The sequence below is a fragment of the Podarcis erhardii genome (assembly GCF_964252035.2).
Source record: "Podarcis erhardii genome assembly, chromosome: 14".
NCBI classification, from domain to species: domain Eukaryota; kingdom Metazoa; phylum Chordata; class Lepidosauria; order Squamata; family Lacertidae; genus Podarcis; species Podarcis erhardii.
In genome coordinates this window covers 8,900,488-8,922,054 of record NC_138503.1, presented here as the reverse complement: position 1 = coordinate 8,922,054, position 21,567 = coordinate 8,900,488, and the positions used below count along the sequence as shown (strand labels likewise).

Below are 21,567 nucleotides of genomic sequence, written 5' to 3'. Positions count from 1 at the left end.
GGGCCGCCGTCGAGGCCGCGGAGGGGCTCGGGGCCCTTGTGGCGCGGGGGCTGCCGGCGGCGGGGATCGCCCTCCGCGGCTGCTCAGCAGGTGTTGCTCCGTCCCTCCTCCCCGTCCGCCTCCTGATCACCCTCCTTCTCATTATTATGTCTGCTTCGCCGGAGACGCGGCTGCCTGGGCGCCTATGGAAGCCGCCGCCGCCGAGATGCAGCCGAGGCGAGCGCTGAAGAGCCGCCGGCTGGGTGTCCCGCTGCCCCGGGGGGCTGTGCAGCAGCAGCAGCAGGCGGCGGACGGAAGGGTCACCGCGGCGGCGGCGACGGCTCAGTGGGACGCCAGCTAGCCAGCCCGGGGAGGGGCTCTCCGCCTGGCGCCCCCCGCTGCCCTTTCGGAAGCGCTGCATCCTCGACCCGGCGCAACCCCGGGAGGACAGGAGAAGGATGGGTGGTCCTCGCTGTGGCGCTCTGGCTGCGGAGCTGAGCGAGACCCCGTTTTAGAAGCTCCTTGAGGAGGGCGCGGGTTGGGCACGCGCGGAAGAGAGCCGAGGGGGTCCCCACCACCAGCCGCCGGCCTGCAAGCAGGTCTCCCCCGCCTTCCCCCACCTCTTCCCGAGCGCGCGGCCATGGACAGGCTGCCGCCGTCGATGCGCAAGCGATTATACAGCCTCCCGCAGCAGATCGGCCCCAAAGCGTCGATCATGGACGAGGAGGACGAAGAAGCCGGTGGAGAAGGAGGAAGAGGAGGAAGCGGCTGCAGCGGCGGCGGCGCCGACAAGGACGCCCGTCGCAAGAGCATCAAGCTGAGGCCGCTGGCGTCGGCGCCGCCAGGGGGAGCCCGGGGGCAAGGGGCAGGAGAGCCCTCGAGGCCCGGCGTCGGGGATGCGGGCAGCGGCGGCAGTGGCCTCGTGGAAAGCGGAGAGGCGGCGGCGGCTGCCGCCTCGGGGGCGCCGGGCTGCCGGGGCAGCGGCAAGAGCAGCACCAACGGGGACTGCCGGCGTTTCAAGGGGAGCCTCTCCTCTCTGGCCAGCCGCCACCCGCACGACTCGGGCGAGGAGCGCCGCCTGATCAGCAGCGAAGGGGACGCGGCGTCCCCCGGCGACGAGCGCAGCCCCCCGGACCTGTCGGACACCGAGCCGGGACCCCCGGCTTCCTCGACCCCGGCGGCAGCCTCGTCCTCCTCGTCCCCGCCGGACCCTCCGCCTCCTCCCTCTTCGTCCGCCTTCGTGAAAGTGGAAGGGGGCGGGGGTCCCGACGGAGCGGGAGGGGGCGCCGACCAGATCACCCCGGACGACGAGCAGCGGCTGGGCCAGGCTGGCTTCATGCAGAGGCAGTTCGGGGCAATGCTGCAGCCGGGGGTCAACAAATTCTCCTTGAGGATGTTTGGCAGCCAAAAGGCCGTGGAGAGGGAGCAGGAAAGGGTTAAGTCCGCCGGCTTCTGGATCATCCACCCGTACAGCGATTTCAGGTAAAAAATGGAAAGTGGGGAGGATGAAGCCCCTCCCCTATCTCCGCCTCCCCCACCCCACCCTTGCCCAGCCACAGGTAACGTTTGGCACTAAGCGACGCAGTTAGGCAGTTGGGGGGCTCTGCACTGAATGGCCGTGGGAGTCTCCCCCTCTTTAGTGCGAGCGAACGAAGTCCTACTCAGAGTAGACGGCTGCAGAAGTCACGGTGACTCTTTCCAGCGTTTGGGGTTTTGCAGCTGGCGCATCAGGTGTAAAAAACATACACGGGAGGCGTTTCCCAGTCAAGTTGCCTTTTTGAAGTCACCGTGCAGTTGGCACATATTAATTTTGGAGTCGGGATGCACACATTGGGTTGTATCCAACTAAGTCCCATTCAGAGAAGACCTACTGAAATGAATGGATTGGGTCCTTTCGTTTCAATGAGCCTACTTTGTGTAGGGCTAACACGGGCAACGGCTGTGCACTCCCTTCCCTGACTTTGAATGGTCTTCCTCTGCCCCCAAACTCTTGTCCTGACAGAGTACTCCATCTGCCCCAGTTTCCCCAGTTGCATAGAGGGCATCACTGGTGGAGGGGGATGAGTCTCTCCTTGAAGATGCCACTAAACTTTTACATCTCAACATCCTTCGACTCTCACATTTGAAAAGCAACTTCTCCACCTTCTGGCATCAAAATGATGGGTTGTCACCAATGTTATGCCTGCTCTGTTGGAATGAATGGACGCGGTTTATTTAGGTCCGTTAATTCCAATGGGTCTTCTCTGTGTAGGGCTTGGATACAGCCCATGATGTCAGAATGAGATGTATGTGTGCAATGACTCCAAAAGGACAAGGTTGATGGGGAAATTTCTACTGCCCTTATTTCTGTGCACCTGATGCTCCAACTGCAAAGCCTCAAACCTTGGAGAGCGTCATTGTGACTTCTCTGAACAGATCAAGGCGTGCTTACTCGGAAGTAAGACCCTTGTGCTCAATTACTTCCTAATAAGGTTGCAAGAATTGTAGAAGTCCCTTTTTGGGGACTTGCCTGGTGGAACTCAGTGGGACATGTTTGTGAATAAACATGTGGGATCTGGCTGCATGTGTGGATAGGACTGCAGCTGCAGAGTCATCCCGAAATCTCTCCTCCCCAGATCTCCTCTCCAGTCCCAACAGCTTGGACGAAAGGGCCTTTGGTGGCATAGCCTAGGTATTTAGCATTGCAGCATCCTGAGCCAGGGATATGTGTGAATCAAAGGGTGTCTCCTTCATAGAATGAGCAATCAGTGGTGCAGTCAAGTAAATTTAGACTTTGGTCCCTCCCCCCTCCCGCTGCCTTTAGCTGCTAAGCCAGCCCTGCTGCCCTTGTATGGGTGTGCATGTTGCCCCCCCCCTTCTCATTCTGCTGAGTGGGATCCCCCTGGACCTTTGCCTCCAAATCCTGCTCTGATGGTTTCCCTGTGAAAGAGAAGAGAGATGTTGCACCCAGTAGAACGTCTCTCCAAAGGTCTAGTTTTAAAATAGACTAACCAATTAAGCCATTATTTATTTCCAAAAAAGCTGTCCTTAACTCTGCCGAGTGGGAATCAGAGGGGGAGGGGCGTTTGTTTTTGTTGAATGAATTATAACTTCATAGCTAATTTCTTTCAAGTACATATTCGGTAGCAGAGAGAGGGGGGGCCTGTGCTGTCAAACGTTTCTGAATTAACTGGTGCCTGGCAAACTTTCTTCTACTAAATATGTATGTAATATGTTGCAATCAATAAGAAATGATTTAGCGCAATCAAGAGCTGGGCCTTATTATGTTGATTTTAATTACAACCGCCTTACACAATAACGGTAAGAGGAAATAAAGAGGAGAGGCGTTCAGGTTTCTGGAATTTACACTTTAGCAAGGTGGCAGTGGAGGAGATGATGATAAAGGTTTACAAAATGAGGCGTGATGTGGACAGAATGTTTTTCCCCCACCCCCACCCATTCTTTGCGCTGGAAGACAGGGTCATCTAACAATCCTGGACCGCCAGTAAATTCAGGACAGTTTATAAATAAATTTTACAGCAAAGGAAACTGCCGTAATCCGAGTCAGACCATTGGTCCACCCAGCTCAGTATTCTCCAGGCATAGGTAAACTCGGTCCTCCAGATGTTTTGGGACTACAACTCCCATCATCCCTAGCTAACAGGACCAGTGGTCAGGGATGATGGGAATTGTAGTCCCAAAATATCTGGAGGGTCGAGGTTGAGGAAGCCTGGTCTATACTGACTGACAGAAGCGCTCCAGACATTCTGCATGCGGAGCAGATGCAGCCCCACAGAAGGGGTGACCTGCATGTTGCCACTGGATTGTCAACTCACATCAGTCCCATCCGGTATGGCCAGTGATTGGAGATGATGGACACTGGTCCAACAACATCCTGAGGTCCATAGATCAGCTACCCTTGAATTAAGCAACACCAGTCCACAGCAGCTTGGGGTTAGTTTAATTTAATTATGCCCTACAAATTGGCATACATCCCCACCTTTGTTGTATTGTCTGGGAGGAAATGGAGCCATTAGGAGTACAGGAACCAATGGCGGGGCTGGTGGTATCTGGTTGTGATAGCGCACACTGAAGAAAGACCCGGAAGTCTGGTTTTTTTCCCATTTAAGTTGGTGCTTGCAACTGTCCTGGCTCCCAAACCCATGGCTGACTGAAGGAGTTTTGCAGGTCACATCCCAGCTTAAAGCTGAGGCGGACAACCACAAGCCCAAGGGCCAAATGCATCCCTCCGTGCATCTTTATCTGGCCCTTGAGACTTTTCCCGGGCCACGCCCCCCTCTGTAGGCCACACCCCTCCTTGGACTTGCTTTGCACCCTCTGAATGTTTTTGCCTGCCTGGAGTGTGGCCTCGAAAGTGTCCCCTGCTTGTCTGATTGGAGAGTTGTGTATGTGTGCATGTGTGTATTCATGCAACCAGATTTTGACATACATTAGCAATGCAATCCTTAAGGCAGTTTCCTTCCTATGAGGACCTCAGCAGTGTGTAGCAGGGACTGTGTGTGTTTGGCAGTAATGCTTGATACAAGTGTAGGATGATTGCCATGGTGAAGTGGTTAGGCTGATAGGCTAGGACCTGGAAAACCAGGGTTCGAATCCCCACTCAACTATGAAGCTCGCTGAGTGACCTTGGGCCAGTCGCTCATTCCCAGCCTCACCTTCTCTGCAGGGTTGTTGTGGTGTGGATAAAATGGGAAAGTGGGGATAGTATGCATGCCATTTTCAGCTCCTTGGAGGAGAGGTAGGATATAAACGGAATAAATACTGAAGGAGAGACTCGTTTTAAATCAGGGCTCATTCCCTAGGAAGTGTGTGCATGTGTATAGGGGTAAGGTAAAGGTAACGGAACCCCTGACCTTTAAGTCCAGTCATAGACGACTCTGGGGTTGCAGTGCTCATCTCGCTTTACTGGCCGAGGGAGCTGGCGTTTGTCCGCAGACAGCTTCTGGGTCATGTGGCCAACATGATGTAAGCCAGAGCACACGGAAACGCCGTTTACCTTCCCGCCGGAGCGTTACCTATTTATCTACTTGCACTTTGACATGCTTTTTGAACTGCTAGGTTGGCAGGAGCTGGGACAGAGCAACAGGAGCTCAACCCATTGTGGGGATTCAAACCATCGACCTTCTGATCAGCAAGTCCTAGTCTTAATATGTGTATAGTCCAGCCTAAAACTACTTCTCAGAAGCTTCTGTGCTTGTGAAATTTTGCAAAACTCTCAACTTTTGTTTTGTTAATGTCTTGTCTTTTTTAGATTTAGATTTTTTAATATATATATATATTTAAAGTATGCCTAATGTGCTCACACCTTTTTGGCAGCAATTCTCAAAATAATGGGAAGAACACAACTGCTTCGTAGCAAGGAACTAACTCATTGAATTGTAAGCGCCTTGCTTTTTTTTTTTGCAAGTGGCTCTTTGGCATGCTTGTGTTGGACTTTGATGAAATGAATGGCTTTGCGTTTTCAATAATCCTATGCTCCCCGGGGTGGGGGGCGGGGGGGACAAAGCTCGGTGGTAGAGTGTCTGCTTTGCATGCAGAAGTTTCCAGTTTCAATCCTCTGACATCTCCCCACCCTAGAGCTGGCATTCAGAGTTACACTCCTCCTAGATATAAGAACATTAAAAAAAAAAAAAAATCATATGTAGACAGTTTCATATCCAAAACAGACACAGACTGGGATGAAGGCTTAAAAGGCTTGTTGGAAAGGGATCGTCTTTAAACGGCTTGTTCTGCTGCCTCACACCTTTCCCTCCTTATTTTCACTTGTTTATTACATTTATATCTCTACTTCACCTTCAAGGATCTCAGTGTGTCATGCATGGTCCTTCCGTCCCCTCCGCTTTTTATCACAACAACCCTGTGAGGTAAATTAGGCTTCGAGATGGTAACCGGCTCAAGGTCATGCAGTGAGTTTCATGGCTGAGTGGGGGTTCAAACCTATCTCTCTCCAGTCCTGTTCCAACACCCTAACCCATGGGTAGGCAAACTAAGGCCCGGGGGCCGGAGCCCAAACGCCTTCTAAATCCGGCCCACGGACGGTCCGGGAATCAGTGTGTTTTTACATGAGTAGAATGTGTGCTTTTATTTAAAATGCATCTCTGGGTTATTTGTGGGGCATAGGAATATGTTCCCTTCCCCCCCCCTTTTCAAAATATAGTCCGGCCCCCCACAAGGTCTGAGGGACAGTGGACAGGCCCCCTGCTGAAAAAAATTTCTGACCCCTGCCCTAACCACTATGCAGCACTGCCTCTCCAGTTCTTCTCCACCTAGGAGGCCCTTTCCTTGGTAGCTCCAGTTCCACTCTGCAGTCCTGTAGCCCATGGCACTTCCAAGTTTTGTGATGATCAAGGGAGCATGTTGTTTTCACAGAACTGGGACTACTAAAAGTGTAATCTTCTGGCTAGAGGGCCCTCCTACGCGTGTTTACACAGAAATCAATCTGGTGGAGTTCATTGGGGTTTTGCTCCCATGAAACTGTGCAGCCCTAGTCTACCTTCCTGACCTTTAGTAAGGGATGATGAACCTGTGGTTCCCTTGGAGTCCCTTTAAGTCTAGCTTTGGGCAGCATGGTCTAGTGGTCAGCAGTTGAAGTCCAACCATATTTGGAGGGTGACAGATTCCTCCTCCCTGCCTTAAGTGATGTGTTTGCATTTTGTGAGTCTCTAATACCCTGATGCATATTTTTTGCATTCCTCTAGTATTTTATTTTTTTATATTGGCATTTATAGTTATATAAATGTATGGTTCTCCTGCTATCCCTTAGCCATCTTGCAGAGCTGAGAAAGATGGATAAAATGGCAATCAAAATGACAAAGGGACTTCCTCTGTGAAGCAAATATGGCTAAACTGCTTGTGTAGCTCTTGAGTTTAGGGGGGAAAGGTGACAAAAGAGGGATCTATAAACTTGTGCCTGTTGGTTGTGGACAGGTGGATTTCTCTCATCTTTTTCCTGCTCAGTGAAAGCTCTTGTCAGTCATTTCAGAAATCAAAAGCACAGTTTTACACATTAATTTATGGAACTCATTGTGTGGCTTGGATTGCTTTGAAAGGGTGTGTGTGTTCCACAAGTTTAGGGAGCAGACAGAGCTCCATTAGGCACAATAGCAAAGCCAAACATCCATATTCAGATGCAAAGTGCCATCAAGATCTGACTTCTGGAGGATAGACAGTGCTGAAGGTCTACTTACCTTAAGCCCCTTCTGTGCGCTCCCTGGAGGAATCTGATTGGCCACTGTGAGAAACAGGAAGCTCATTTAGATGGACCATTTGTTTGATCCAGCAGGTCTCTTCTGTCCTATCCCAGAGGATAAGGATGGACACTTACTGAAATGAATGCACAGTAAGTGCCAAAGCAGTGATTGCTTTCAGTCCCAGACACAGTAAAGAAGAGGAGGAGGAGTTTGGACTTGATATCCTACCTTTCACTCCCCTTAAGGAGTCTCAAAGCGGCTAACAATCTCCTTTCCCTTCCTCCCCAACAACAAACACTCTGTGAGGTGAGTGAGGCTGAGAGACTTCAGAGAAGTCACCCAGCAGCTGCATGTGGAGGAGCGGGGAAGCGAACCCGGTTCACCAGATTACGAGTCCACCACTCTTAACCACTACACCATGCTGGCTCCCGCATTGTGAGTCCCTTTGCCCCATATCCACCACTTTCAGTGTTTGCTCCTTGCTCAAGAGGTGTATGAGGCTGTGGGAGAAGGAAGCAGGAGGTCACAGAATGATGTAATTTGAAACCACAGGGTGCAGCGGTGACCACCAACTTGGATGGGTGTAAATAATAGAGAATCAGGTTATCCATGGTTGCTAGTTATCCTGGCTATGGTCCACCTTCATTCTTAGAGGCACGATTCCTCTGAGTATGAGTTGAAGATGGGTGCGAGAGGGTTCTTGAGAAGCTGCCTTTTGTCAGACTATCTGTCCAGCTCAGTACTGCCTGTGCTTTTTTATTTCATTATAATTTTCAGTTTTATACATTTCAGTCATTTTACAATCGTTTCAACATTTCAAAACTCAACATCTTTTCCCCCTCTTTCTGCGGTTCCTTAAATTTATTTTTAATATTTTCTGCATATCCAAATTCATTTGCTCATTTATTCATTTGCTTTAAGTATATACGCTTATAAAACAGTGGATTATTACAACAATCCTGCCAATGTTTACAGTTTGTTTGTAAATATTCAATAAACCATTTCCATTCTTTTATAAAAAGTTTGTTATCTTGGTTTCTTATTTTTCCAGTAAGTTTTGCCATTTCTGCATATTCCGTAAGTTTTTGTATCCGTTTGTCTTTTGCTGGGACTTCTTCTTCTTTCCATTTTTGGGCAAGTAACATTCTTGCCGCTGTAGTCACCTACATGAATAAATTTCTATACAGTTTGGGTAGTTCTGTCCCTATAATTCCCACAGTGCTGCCTGTGCTGAGTGACAGCGCCTCTCTCGGGTTTCAGGCAAGGGGCTCTCTCCCAGCCTTACCTGGAAATGCCAGCGATGGAATCTGGGACCTTCTGTTTGCAAAGCAGGTGCTCTAACCTTGAGCTATGGAGGTTATTCTTGTTATTGCTAGATTTTTGTACCCACCCTTCACCCTCATGCCCCGGGGCAGAGTGGAGAGAAAGAGCAATCAATACAAAAAAGAGCACCCATAAGTTTCCATATGTTCTGGTGGGACCAGAATGCTGGACTAGATGGGCTTTGGTCTGATCCAGGAGGGCTTTTCTTACATTCTTGAAGTGGGGTGCAAAAGTTGCCATTGCACAGACTCCGTTCTTCCTTCATATCGGCCTCCCACCTAGGTCTAAGGCAGTGCACAACTCTGTTTCTCTCTCCTGTAATGCAGAGGCACAGAGAACTCCAGCCATGTCCAGTTTGCTCCCCCCCTTCACTCTGCCATGGAGAGTGGAGATAATGGGTGGGGTGGGGGTTTCAGGGGAACAGAGCTGTCCTGCCACCACCTGCCAGCTCTGCAAATTTTCCTGGAGCCACAATTAGTTGCTGACCTGGGTTGCAAACAAAGCAGAGTTTAAAATGACCTCCGGGCTTGTTATCCTGAGCTACCAGATATAGTAAAGGTTAGGTAGCGGCTGAGGGGATGCGCCTGCTGTTTCTCTGACTTTCATTCTAACTAGGGGAGTCAAACCCCCCTAGTTATGATTTCTCTCATTCTGTCTCTGGCATTTAAGATTCACATTCTTGACTTTCTCTCCTTCCCCAGTCCAGTCTTTTATGTGCAATCCTAGATTATTAAAAGGTAAAGGGACCCCTGACCTTTAGGTCCAGCAGCGGATGTCTCTGGGGTTGCGGTGCTCATCTTGTTTTACAGGCTGAGGGAGCCGGCGTACAGCTTCCGGGTCATGTGGCCAGCATGACTAAGCCGCTTCTGGCGAACCAGAGCAGCACACGGAAATGCCATTTACCTTCCTGCCGGAGTGCTACCCATCTATCTACTTGCACTTTGACATGCTTTCAAACTGCTAGGTTGGTAGGAGGTGGGACCAAGCAACGGGAGCTCACCTCGTCACGGGGATTCGAACCACTGACCTTCTGATCGGCAAGTCCTAGGCTCAGTGGTTTAACCCACAGCGCCACCTGCATCCCCCTAGAACCCGCTTAATTTCCTTAGTGTTATGCATATGCCAGTGCTGAGCCATGGGAGTATCTTGTCCTCTTCCCGGATAACAGCAAGTGGCAGTAGCTTTGCTGCAGGAGAAATGATCTCACTGGGTAGTCATAGGAGCATTGCATTGCATGCAGAAGGTCCCCCCAAAATCTCTAGATGGGGCAGGGAGATATCTCCTGCTTGTAACCCCAGAGAGCCATAGCCAGTCAGTGCAGATAGTACTGTACTGAGCTGGATGGAGCAGTGTTCTGATTTTGTACTCCTGTTCTCATGTCAACAACCCTGCCAAAGCCCCCATCCCTGATCGCATATGTCTTTTCTCTGTATGCTGGACTGATCTATTTTGCAGCTGTCTGTCCCACACTTATTACAAACCAAGAGGGTTTATTGTCCTTTGGGATAAAGACATGCTAGAAAACATTAAGAATCATGAGAGGTGGGAGGAACCTTGAAGATAAACTCATCCAGCTTTCTGCTAGATGCAGACAGCTGTCCAGCAAAAAAAAAAAACCAAAAGTGTCCTGAGGCTGTCTGTTCCACAGCCACAAAGCTCTTACTGCTAAGGTAGATTCTCTTACCACTAAATTGAAAACTGCTTCCTTGCTGTTTCCACACACCGGCTTTCGTCGTGCCTTCTGGAGCGACAGCAAACGAGACTGTTCTGCCTTCTGCTTTATGACCAACTGATCAGCTGTTCCAAATGAGCTTCACTGGTGTGGAGAATTTTGGTTTGATTTAATATTTATATACCACTTTTGAAACAATGAAGCAGAGCTCAAAGTGGTGGCTCACAGGAGTAACCAAAGCATTAAACATCAACAAACATTACAGTCATGATAATCCTATAGAAACCATATAAATAAGGCGACAAACAAACAAAATCATCAAACAATTTGGTTAGCTCTGTGTTTGTTTATTTTTATTTAAACCATTTTTATACTTCCTTTTGCCAAGAACGATTCTGGGGTGCTTTGCAAGTTTCAAATGTTACAAATACTGACAACCCTCTTTCAAAAATAAGAAAGAGAGAAGAGAACAGCAGAGAAAAGAGCAGTTTAAGATTGTGGAACTGCAGTTGCACCCAAATTGGACTCACTATATGTTGCACCAAAACATAACTGGAGTCCGTTGACTCTGGCAGAGGCGTCATAGGAGGTGAGTGATGGGCATCCTTGCTTGACTTTTAAAATAAGGTTCTACTTTAAAATGCTGGACATGATTTGCAAGTAACACTCTCTCAGCCGAGCTATGGCTTAGCATGAACAAGCAAGAATGCTGCAGAAATAATAAATGCTTTGTGACTTCCCTATGCCATGGTTTGGTTTAGCATTATGTGTCTTGTGGTTTGTCTCACTCTAGACAAAGTCCAGGGGAGACAAACCACTAGCTCTGGTTCAGTAGGGCCGTTAAACCAAATTCTAGCTTGGCTCCTGGTAGCACATTTGTAGCAAGTATGATTCTCTTATTGTGTGATTTTGTGTGTGTGTGTGTATTCGCATGACACAGGTTCCCTGCTTTACAGGTTACCAAGTGGTCTAAACCACTGAGCCTCTTGGGCTTGCTGATCAGAAGGTCAGTGTTTGAATCACCGCAATGGGGTGAGTGCCCGTTGCTCGGTCCCAGCTCCTGCCAACCTAGCAGTTCAAAAGCACTCCAGTGCAAGTAGATAAATAGGTACTGCTGTGATGGGAAGGTAAAGGGCATTTCCGTGTGCTCTGGCTTACATCACAGTATTCCATTGCGCCAGAAGCGGTTTAGTCATGCTGGCCACATGACCTGGAAAGCGGTCTGCGGACAAATGCCGGCTCCCCCGGCCTGAAAGCGAGTTGAGCACCATAACTCCATAGTCGCCTTTGTCTGGACTTAACCATCCAGGGGTCCTTTACCTTTTACCTGTACCTTTATACAACAGGTGTAAGGCACTTTTGTCTCTCCAAATGCTGCTGAACTGTAACCCATCATCCCTGGCCATTAGCCCTGCTTGCTGGAGCTGACGGGCGTATTTATTAATTTACTCACTAATTACATTTATATCCTGCCCTTTCTGCCAAGGGAGCCCTGAGCGTTGTCGTTCAGCAACTTCTAGAGGCCAAAGGTTCCCCATACCCAATAGACCGTTTCAACCCTCCAATGGAAAAAAAGAGAAAAAACATCAAATACTCAGCTGCTGGGCAATGCTGCATGTGAAGCAATATCGAGGCTGTGGCAGAGCCTGCTTTGAGTCGCTGTCCAGAGCATAAGTGGCTGCCTGAGAGGGCCATTGAGAGAGAACAGAGGGTTCAGTTCTCATTTGCTGTCTCTGTAGGGTCACTGCTGAGAGAGACAGTTGCACCTGCAAGCAGTTTGATTGAGCCCTTGACACTGACCGCAGGGGCGCCAGCCACCCCTGCAAGGAACCCGGAGCTTATTAGTATCTCTTGCTCTGCTCCAACCACTGCTGCCCCTTTGCATTGCCTGGGCTTCTCCCTTTAGCTCTTCTGATTTATTGTTAAGGCAGAAGAAATTGTTAGGCAAATGAAATCAGTGCTAAACCCTGTTCCATGTACTGGACTTGAGTCGTCTTGGCATAGAAACCAGAGTTTGCAGCACTCCGGTGTCAAGCCAGATCTGTGTTAACCAAGCCATGTTAGCAAATTGCTTTTAGCTCGCTTGGCGTAAAGCGCTGATCTTCGCCCTCTGTTCTTGGATTTGGGTTTTAGATGGAAGCAGGAAGCAAATGAAGGTGCGGATAAATCTCTTGCAAGTGTTTGACAGTCAGGGCTGCTTCAGGTTGTTGTTCTTTTAATATTGTGATAAAGGGGTTTTCTTTCCTGTTTTGCAAGGCAAACAAAAGCCGTTTCCTCACCCGTGTGACTGTGCTGGCTGACCTGGATTATTCCAGATTCAATTAGAAAGACACCAAGAGGGATGTCCATATTTAAGATGTAAGAAAGAGATTACAGGGTAAGGATGGGGAAGAGATTTGATTCAGTCCACATTTAAAGGCAAACCTTTCATAACTCACATTTGCTGAGACGCTCTGCAAATGGAAACACAGCCATCCTTCGACATTTGGACTTCTCCAGATTTTGCAGTGCAATTCTCCACTCAAGCTGCGTGGACAAAAATGCATATAGCAGTGAAAACGACAAACAAGAATGCATTAGAATAGAAATAGAAATATCAGTGGAAATATTGCTTTGCAAAATGTGTACATTGTGCACATTAGCATGCAAAAATATGTGTCTTGGGATAAATTCTTGCTAAGATGAATTTCTGAGAGGTCTTAAAAAAGAAAGCAAATGCGGAGAATTGAACTTAAGACTGGAAAAAGGAGAAACAGATCTGCCCAGCTCTGTAAGGCTGTAATATAATCCCTTAGCCAAGAACAAGTGCTATTAGACTTCTAGATAGACATTTCTAGCATTACACTGCAAGGCTGCTGTTCCTCTTAAATAGCAAAATATTAAGTTGCCTTATACTAAGTCAGACCCTTAGTCCAGCTAGCTCAGTATGACATACACTGACTGTGCTGGTCCCATGGGTTACCCAAGAGGCGAGGTCCAAGTCCAGTCCATGGTCAAAGGTGCAACATGGAGGCAGTCTAGTAGCTGAAGCTGGGTGCAGGGCAGGGAGTCAGGTGAAGTCAGGAACAGCCAGGGTGGGTCAGGAGCTCTGGCAGAAAAGCAGAACAGGGTTCAGGCAGGAACTAGCAACCAACAATGTTGCTCCCGCAGCTTGGGACTGGGGCTGGCTGGCTTTTATCTGCCCCAAGGCATGGGGCGGCCCTGATCCTCTGGTGACTCGCCTCTCCTGGCCTGGAGGTGAGCACTCCTCCTGCGGGAATTTAGTTCCATCCATCTCTCTGTAGCTCAGGAGAGGCTGGAGGGTTATCGGACCCAGAGGCAACCTCAGCTTCCTCTGATGGGGCTGAGAGTGGAGCACCTGCAGGCAATGGGTCCTCCATCACCTCAGGAGCCAGAGCAGACTCAGCTGGTGCCTGCACCTGAGGATCCAGCACAGGTGAGGACCCTTCTGACCCATGCCCCAGCCCTGGCTCAGCTGGTTGGGGAGGCAAGGAATCCTGTGCAGGCTGGGATCCCTCAGGTTCAGCATCCGAATCACAGGCTATCACACTGACTGGCAGTGGCTCTTCAGGGTTTCAGACAAAAGTCTTTCTCATTCCAACCTGGAGATGCCAAAGACTGAACCTGGGCCCTTCTGCATTTGAGGCAGATGTTCTACGTCTGAGCTAGGGCCCTTCCCCAATGTTAGCCTTCTCCCCAGTGGCAGTAGATAAGCAGAACAAAGGAAAAGGAGTCTTCTTACCAGTTAGGAACTTTAATAATCACAGCAAGAGAACAAAGAACACATCTCCTAGAAATGGTGGGGCTCCCAATTAAGTTCCCTCCATCCCTACTAATCTATGTCACTCCTACCTCTTGTAATCTGAGCTTGGAGCCTCTGTGTTTTCTGTTCTGCCACTTTCTGAACTCTCCGGGACTTTGGAGAAGGGGGCTGGATATTATCCAGAGACTGTGATTCTGTTAACTCTGTCTCTTCTAGTGTTTCTTCTGATAGCTGTTTACCCATCCAGCATTTCCCAGCTTCTGCCTTCTGAACTATGCCCCTCTGCAAACCACTGTTCCAAATCTATACTGTCCTCCTCATCCTGGGAAGAGTCAGGATTGGGATCAAGAGGAGGGGGTGGCTCCCACCATTCTTCCTCAGTGCAGCCCTCTTCAGCACGGTCTCTGACACCCAAGATGCATGTGGGGTAGCTTAACAAACCTGGCCTTCATATTGGGATATGTTACTCCCTGCCTGTGAGTTAAGTTCCACTGAACACAGACAGACTTAGCTTTCGACTTGCTCAGGATTTTCTCTGTGAATTTGTTTCGAGACTAGAGTGGACATAAAAAAAGAAGAAGCAAAGAGCTGGAGGCTAAACTCTCTTTCATCCCACGATGACACAGCTAGTGGTACTACAGATGCATCTTTATGCTTCACCTATGTGCCTAACCCTGAAGTGCATGTGATAAAAATGGATGTATCGTAGCTCTGAGCATACATTTATGTATGAACCCAATGTGTTAAGGGAGCTAAGACCCTGTGTCATTTGGTATTTTTCAGCTGGCGTGAATGTGGAAAAGGCTCCTCTCTCTTTTTTTTTAGCTGATCAGTGAGTCAGATGGTATCTCTGCCTCCGACACTGGCTGGCGATCCTTTCTGAGTCTCCCTTTCAAGGGTTCAGGGAACGATCAGAGCCTCTCACTTGCAGGGTTCAGGTTCAATCCCTGGCCTCTCTGAATAGGGCTGGCAATACCCCCATTCTGAAACCCTGGGATGTTTCTGCCAGCCATAATAGACAGTACAGTCACTTCAGGTTGCGTTTTTTTTGGGTTATGCACCCAACAAAACCTGGAAGTACCGGAACTGGTTACTTCCAGGTTTCGGCGGTCGTGCATGTGCAGAAGCGCTAAATCAAGCTTTGCACATGCGCAGAAGCACCAAATCTCAACCTGCGCGTGCGCAGACACGCCACTGTGGGTTGCGAATGCTGCGGGTTGCGAACGTGCATCCCGCACGGATCACGTTCGCAACCCAAGAGTCCACTGTACTGAGGTATACCAAGGGGTCTGGTTCAGTATCAGAAAATCTTGAGGGGAAAAACTTACTGAAAATGGGTATTGCATTGAGTTCTGGCTAGCAGGGATGAGAAAATGTAAAAGTGATTCTGAACATTGACAAGCGTTCCTTGTAAAGTAATTGTAAAAATTATTTGTTAGTGTTATGGAGCTGGAGATCACTGGTGGCACATCTGCCTTGCACACAAAGAGTTCAAAGTTCAGTCCCTGCCATCTCTAGATGGGGCTGGGAGAGATTCCCTGCTTGAAATCCTAAAGAGGCAAAGCATGCCATTTTATGTAATGTTAGCTGTACACCTGTAGAAATTCAGTGTGCTGCCTTCCATGATTCTAGATTCAGGTAGAATACAGCTACCTACCTGAAGCTGTAGAAATTGTTTTATTATTTTTAGGTAATTGAGTCTGCAGCTTTTTTATTTTATCTTATCTTTTTGTACACTACTTTGGTAGCTTTTAGCTGTAAAGGAGTTTCTAAATCTGCAAAATAAATAAGAGACATCAAAAATCTTCTTTGCACTGGCAGGAGGCTCTTTGATGTAGCAGAGACCTCCGTCAGCAGAATGGGAAGGAAGCAGCGACAGACAAATCTGTCTAGTTTGATTTCTCCCAATTTCTCATTTTTCCAACCCAAAGTTTAGTTTGCCCTGTTTCAATGTCAAACTGCATATTTTTCTTTTCATAAACGGTTCACTCAAAAATTTGAATGCACTCTCATGCCCATGGCTCCTAAGATGTGCATTTTTCTACACAATTTTACCCAATTGCACATAACTGCATGCAAACCTGGACGTGACCCAAAAACATCACCAGAACATCACCAAAAGGGTGGAATGGTGGCAGGGCAGGGCAGGACGGAATGCTTTATGTGGGCCCCACCAATGTGCATGGGCGTCCAGAACATACCGTAACCCTTGTGCAAAACAAATATTGCCTGTAGTCTCCCAATATTAGTGGACACATGAAACCAAACTGCATGTTGGAAATGTGGCAGTCATAATACAGTATTTTTCAACCCCAAATGTCACAACATATTCTTTGTGATTGGCTATTTTGGCACGGTCTGCTTTGTTTACTAAAGTCGAGAAGCATTCTCCACACATGTTCATTGCAAATGGGACTCTTTAATTTCCTATAGAAAGTGAAGCATTGGCAGAGTTAATGTCTTTTCACTAATGTATACACACTTTACCTTAGTTCATGTCTGCACATGTGACTTTGCTTGAGAATTGGACTGCAAAATCTGGAGGCATGAGACGATAGCTGTGTTTCAGTTCATGCATTGTTTTGGAAAGTATGAGTTAGATAGATTTGCCTTCAGATGCAAACTGAATTCAATTTCTTTCTTACCCCTGATGCACTGCAGGACAGAGCCAAAGCTCAGTGATGGAGGCATTGGACAAAGAGTCTGATGTGGTAAAACCAGCTTCCTTTGCTCCTGTGCTCATAGATCAAAAGCAAAGTTGTTTCCTCAGCCCACTGATGAATTGATGATGGTGATATCCTTCCATCCAGTGTTGCAAGATGATGCTCTTGGCAGTTTGCGCTGCTCTGAAAACCCATGTAGAGTGTTCAGTAGAGAATCCACATTGTTGGAATCTAGCCATTTAAATAATTTCTATCCCAGAGAAACAGAGCTAGGACCAGGTTGATTCTGATGCACACTTCAGCCCAAGCTACTTGAAGTTTATCTTTAAAATGTAAATATTATAAAATTTTAAGATGCTATATGCATTGCAATAACCAACATCAAACATTGTTGTTCAGTCTAGGTTCATTTATACTGATTGGATCAGTTCAGAGCCAATACTTCATGTTTAACATTCTTAGTTGGCATAAATGGGCTCTATTGCCTCCAAAGTTTATCATTTTAATTTGGTTTTGAAAGATGTACTGAATTCTTGAAGAGCACAGCAGACGTGCTAAATAAAAAGACAGTTCCCTGCAGTCTCAGCCAGGCCATCCTTTAAGACTGGCCAAGGAGCTTCTTTTGGCTGAGGAGGGCCAGAGCTACACATGGTGCTTATTATAAATAGCCAGTGTGAGAGTGTCTTGGGGAGGAGAAAGAGCTGATCTGGAGTGGAACCTTGGCATGGCTTTAGGCCTTTGTGACCTCATATGGTCATCATCCAGATCAGCCCCCTCCCTCGAGCCTATTTGCACATGGCGGTGGGAAGGGAAAACTCCCATTCTGTTAGAGACCAGGCTGAGGAGTACTGCTCTGATGAGGAGTGGTGGGAGCCTCCCCTTCCCCGCTTCTCCTGAGCAGGATCCTGAAGCTGCCCAGGAGCCATGGAACAGCATAGATTTGGAACAGTGGTTTGCAGAGGGGCATAGTTCTGAAGACAAAAGTTGGGATGAACTGGGGGGTGAACAGCAAAGTGAAGAAGAACTGGAAGAGAAAGAACCGATTCTCTCTCGCTGGAAAGTGTCCAGCCTATCAGTCCAAGGTCACGTAGAACAGATAAGGTGGCTACATAAAAAGCACGAGATCGGTTTGCAATGCGCGGAAGTGACTAGGGGGGAAGTGGGTGGGAACCTTAATTGGGAACACCTTCATTCTGAGAATGGCTGCTCTGTTCTTTTGCTGTGATCATTGAAGACTCTTTAAATGGTAAGCAACATATTCACTCTAACAGGTGTTTTCTTCCTGATCCAGGAGGCCTGATCCAGGGGACAAATCTTTCAAGGTCCCCAGATTGGGACCCTCCAGCCCTGGCTATTCATGAAGAAAAATACTTGCACTTAATGGCAGGCCAGATGACTAATGCAACTCTGGACCCTAGAATTGTAGCCTGCAGTTGACATAATCAAAGGGTGACGCACAGCACTGCTCTCTGCATGCTAAGTTTGGATTTTGTTCCATATAGCCGCGTCTACCTGTAGGCAAGCATTGTGATGCATGTCCATAAATCTGGACATACTTGCCCAGCTGGGAGTATATCACTGAAGCTCACTGAAGTTTGTCTCACAGGTTTTTCCTTTTATTGGAAACATTTATATCCCTTCTTTTTAAATTTATCAATATTGGCCCCCAAGCCAGCTCAAAACAGCTGCTTGAAATGTCTTCTGTTACAAGAAGGGATGGGGGTTCTGTGGCTCCAGCTTTTATTGGGCTGCAACTCCTCTCCTTCTTGACCATTGGCCAAGTCAGAGGGCCATAGAGTCTCCCCATTATAGTAGAAACAGAAAAACAGTAACCAGCAAAGCACAAGATAAATGATGGAAAGTGCCACCAAAAGGTTGGGCAGATGCAGGCAGCTTCCATCAGCCCCAGCCTACATGGACAATGCTCAAGAATGATGGGAGTTATGTTGTTGTTGTTTAGTCATAGAATCATAGAATCATAGAGTTGGAAGAGACCACAAGGGCCATCGAGTCCAACCCCCTGCCAAGCAGGAAACACCATCAGAGCACTCCTGACATATGGTTGTCAAGCCTCTGCTTAAAGACCTCCAAAGAAGGAGACTCCACCACACTCCTTGGCAGCAAATTCCACTGTCGAACAGCTCTTACTGTCAGGAAGTTCTTCCTAATGTTTAGGTGGAATCTTCTTTCTTGTAGACTCTTTCTTGAAGAGTCGTATCCGACTCTTTGTGACCCCATGGACCAGAGCACGCCAGGCACTCCTGTCTTCCATTGCCTCCCGCAGTTTGGTCAAACTCATGCTGGTAGCTTCAAGAACACTATCCAACCATCTCGTCCTCTGTCAGCCCCTTCTCCTTGTGCCCTCCATCTTTCTCAACACCAGGGTCTTTTCCAGGGAGTCTTCTTTTCTCATGAGGTGGCCAAAGTATTGGAGTCTCAGCTTCAGGATCTGTCCTTCCAGTGAGCACTCAGGGCTGATTTCCTTAAGAATGGAGAGGTTTGATCTTCTTGCAGTCCACGGGACTCTCAAGAGTCTCCTCCAGCACCGTAATTCAAAAGCATCAATTCTTCGGCGATCAGCCTTCTTTATGGTCCAGACCAGCAATATCTGGAGGGTTGCAGGTTCCACATGCCTTCCTTAATTGAAAATTGTGGGAATGTCCAGGGAGGCAGGAAAGGATATATTGTTAAATTATATCCTTCCCAACTTGTTCACAAAAATGCTAGGAGGTTGAACCCAGCACCAGGGACAGGGAACAAATTCAATTCTGGTTTGCACTTTAATGAGAAACTACCTAATTCACACATCTTGAAGCAACACGTGAACTGAAACACTGTTACCCCTAGAAATTCACACTTCTCTGAATTTTGTGATGCCATTCTCCAACTGAACCCTGTTGCCAAAAATGCATTCTATGTGGGGGGAGTGCATGTTGAGGGGGGATATACAAAGATGCATTATATTAGGGGGAATTGCTTGCAGAAATGTGCACATTAGTCAACGCTGCATTAAAAGTGTGTTTGTTCGCATTGTAATGCTGGCAAACGTTCGTGAGGATTAATAATAATGCAGAAATGTGAATAACTGAATTTAAGATTGGAAAATGAGAAATGGTGAGAACTGAAATGGACAGATTTATCTATCTACCCAGGACCTTGTTGAGCAAGATGGAAGTATGGCTCTTCCATCGTCTTCCAATGCACTGTTTGTGGCACTCCCAGGGACACGGGTGGTGCTGTGGTCTAAACCACTGAGCCTCTTGGGCTTGCTGATCAGAAGGTTGGCAGCTTGAATCCCCACAACAGGGTAAGCTCCCATTGCTCTGTCCCAGCTCCTGCCAACCTAGCAGTTCGAAAGCATACCAGTGCAAGGAGATAAATAGGTACTACTGTGGTGGGAAGGTAAACAGTGTTTCCGTGCCCTCTGATTTGCGTCCCGTTGTGCTAGAAGCGGTTTAGTCCTTCTGGCCACATGACCGAGAAAGCTGTCTGTGGACAAACATCGTCTCCCTTGGCCTGAAAGCGAGATGAGCACCGCAAACCCATAGTTGCCCTGACTGGACATAACCGTCCAGGGGTCCTTTACCTCACCTTCTGGCACCCCCACCTTTGGAGGTAGGATGAGCAGGGGCAGCCCTCTCCAGGCATATTCATCAAGTTCTAGAAAGCTATTGAAAGAACCAATGGTCTGACTTGACATGACATATCTCTGAAATATTTGCTTTCGCACATCCCGGTGAAGGCTATAAATGCACCAACTAACCTTAAGGCAACCTGACATTGGGGATAAAGCCCCAGCAGGAGGATGGGTAGCTTGTGCTCCTTCCGTTGCTCTTGGACTACAGCTTCCACCATCCCTAATCATTGGCTGTGCTTGCTTGGGGCTGATGGGAGTTGGAGTCCAACAGCACCTGGGGAGTTGCTGCTTCCTCATCCCTATCCCTAGGGGCAAACTTTCTGCATTTTTCTAGTGCTTTTTGCTGAATTGCCTATGCTGTGCCTCACGCACAGATGAGCCCTCTCATTCTTGCTTGCTGCTCTTGCTGCTGTTTTCTCCTATTGAGCAGATTTATTTTGCAAGTCAGGACAAGGGGTTTCTATCAAGCACAGCAGACAATGACTCAAAAAAGCAAGCTGTGACTTTTCTTTTTTTAGTTTAATCTAGACTGTAGAAAAGCAGAAGCCAGGTGGTTTTGAGAAGAGTATGCAAAAGGGGCAGAGGTGGGGGGGTGTGAATAACCACAATTAGCATATGTTGTTCATGCTGCCTGATAATACACAGTCAGCTGGAAGCACTAGGTCAATGCTGCAGGTAGCCTTGCACACCTCTGCACCAGGTGAGTGGCTCAGATTTCCCATCCTTCTTTTGTCCTCTCTAACCACTCTGTAAGGGATGCAGGTGCCGCTGTGGGTTAAACCACAGAGCCTAGGACTTGCTGATCAGAAGGTCGGCAGTTCGAATCCCCACGACAGGGTGAGCTCCCGTTGCTGGGTCCCAGCTCCTGCCAACCTAGCAGTTCGAAAGCACGTCAAAGTGCAAGTAGATAAATAGGTATCGCTCCGGCGGGAAGGTAAACGGTGTTTCCGTGCGCTGCTCTGGTTCGCCAGAAGTGGCTTAGTCATGCTGGCCACATGAGCCGGAAGCTGTACGCCGGCTCCCTCGGCCAATGAAGCGAGATGAATGCCGCAACCCCAGAGTCAGCCACGACTGGACCTAATGGTCAGGGGTCCCTTTACCTTTACCTTTAACCACTCTATAAATATGTGCACACAAGGCTCATTTAATTGATTGATTGATAATATATTGTTTGTCCACCTTTCACCATAAAGTGCCAGGACACGTTACTGTTAGAAGTGCAACAGTACAGATCATTCCATGTTCAGCTTAAGGGTTAATATAGTTAGTGTTAAAGCCAACTAGACAAGAGAGGGACAGCTGAAGGTGTTGCTTAGCAACCAGGCAAAGTGGCTTGATGT

The 21,567-nt window shown here is 48.1% G+C and overlaps 1 protein-coding gene across 2 annotated transcripts in view; it reads left to right on the top strand.

Moving 5' to 3' along the window:
- The first annotated feature begins 524 nt into the window (after nucleotides 1–524).
- HCN4 (hyperpolarization activated cyclic nucleotide gated potassium channel 4) overlaps nucleotides 525–21,567 on the top strand; it is a 123,082-nt gene continuing 102,039 nt past the window's right edge. For both annotated transcript variants that reach the window (XM_081838748.1, XM_081838747.1), the window contains exon 1: nucleotides 525–1,461. In XM_081838748.1, the coding sequence (XP_081694874.1) occupies nucleotides 620–1,461 (842 nt within the window). In that variant the 5' untranslated portion in view covers nucleotides 525–619. The remainder of the gene's footprint in view (nucleotides 1,462–21,567) is intronic.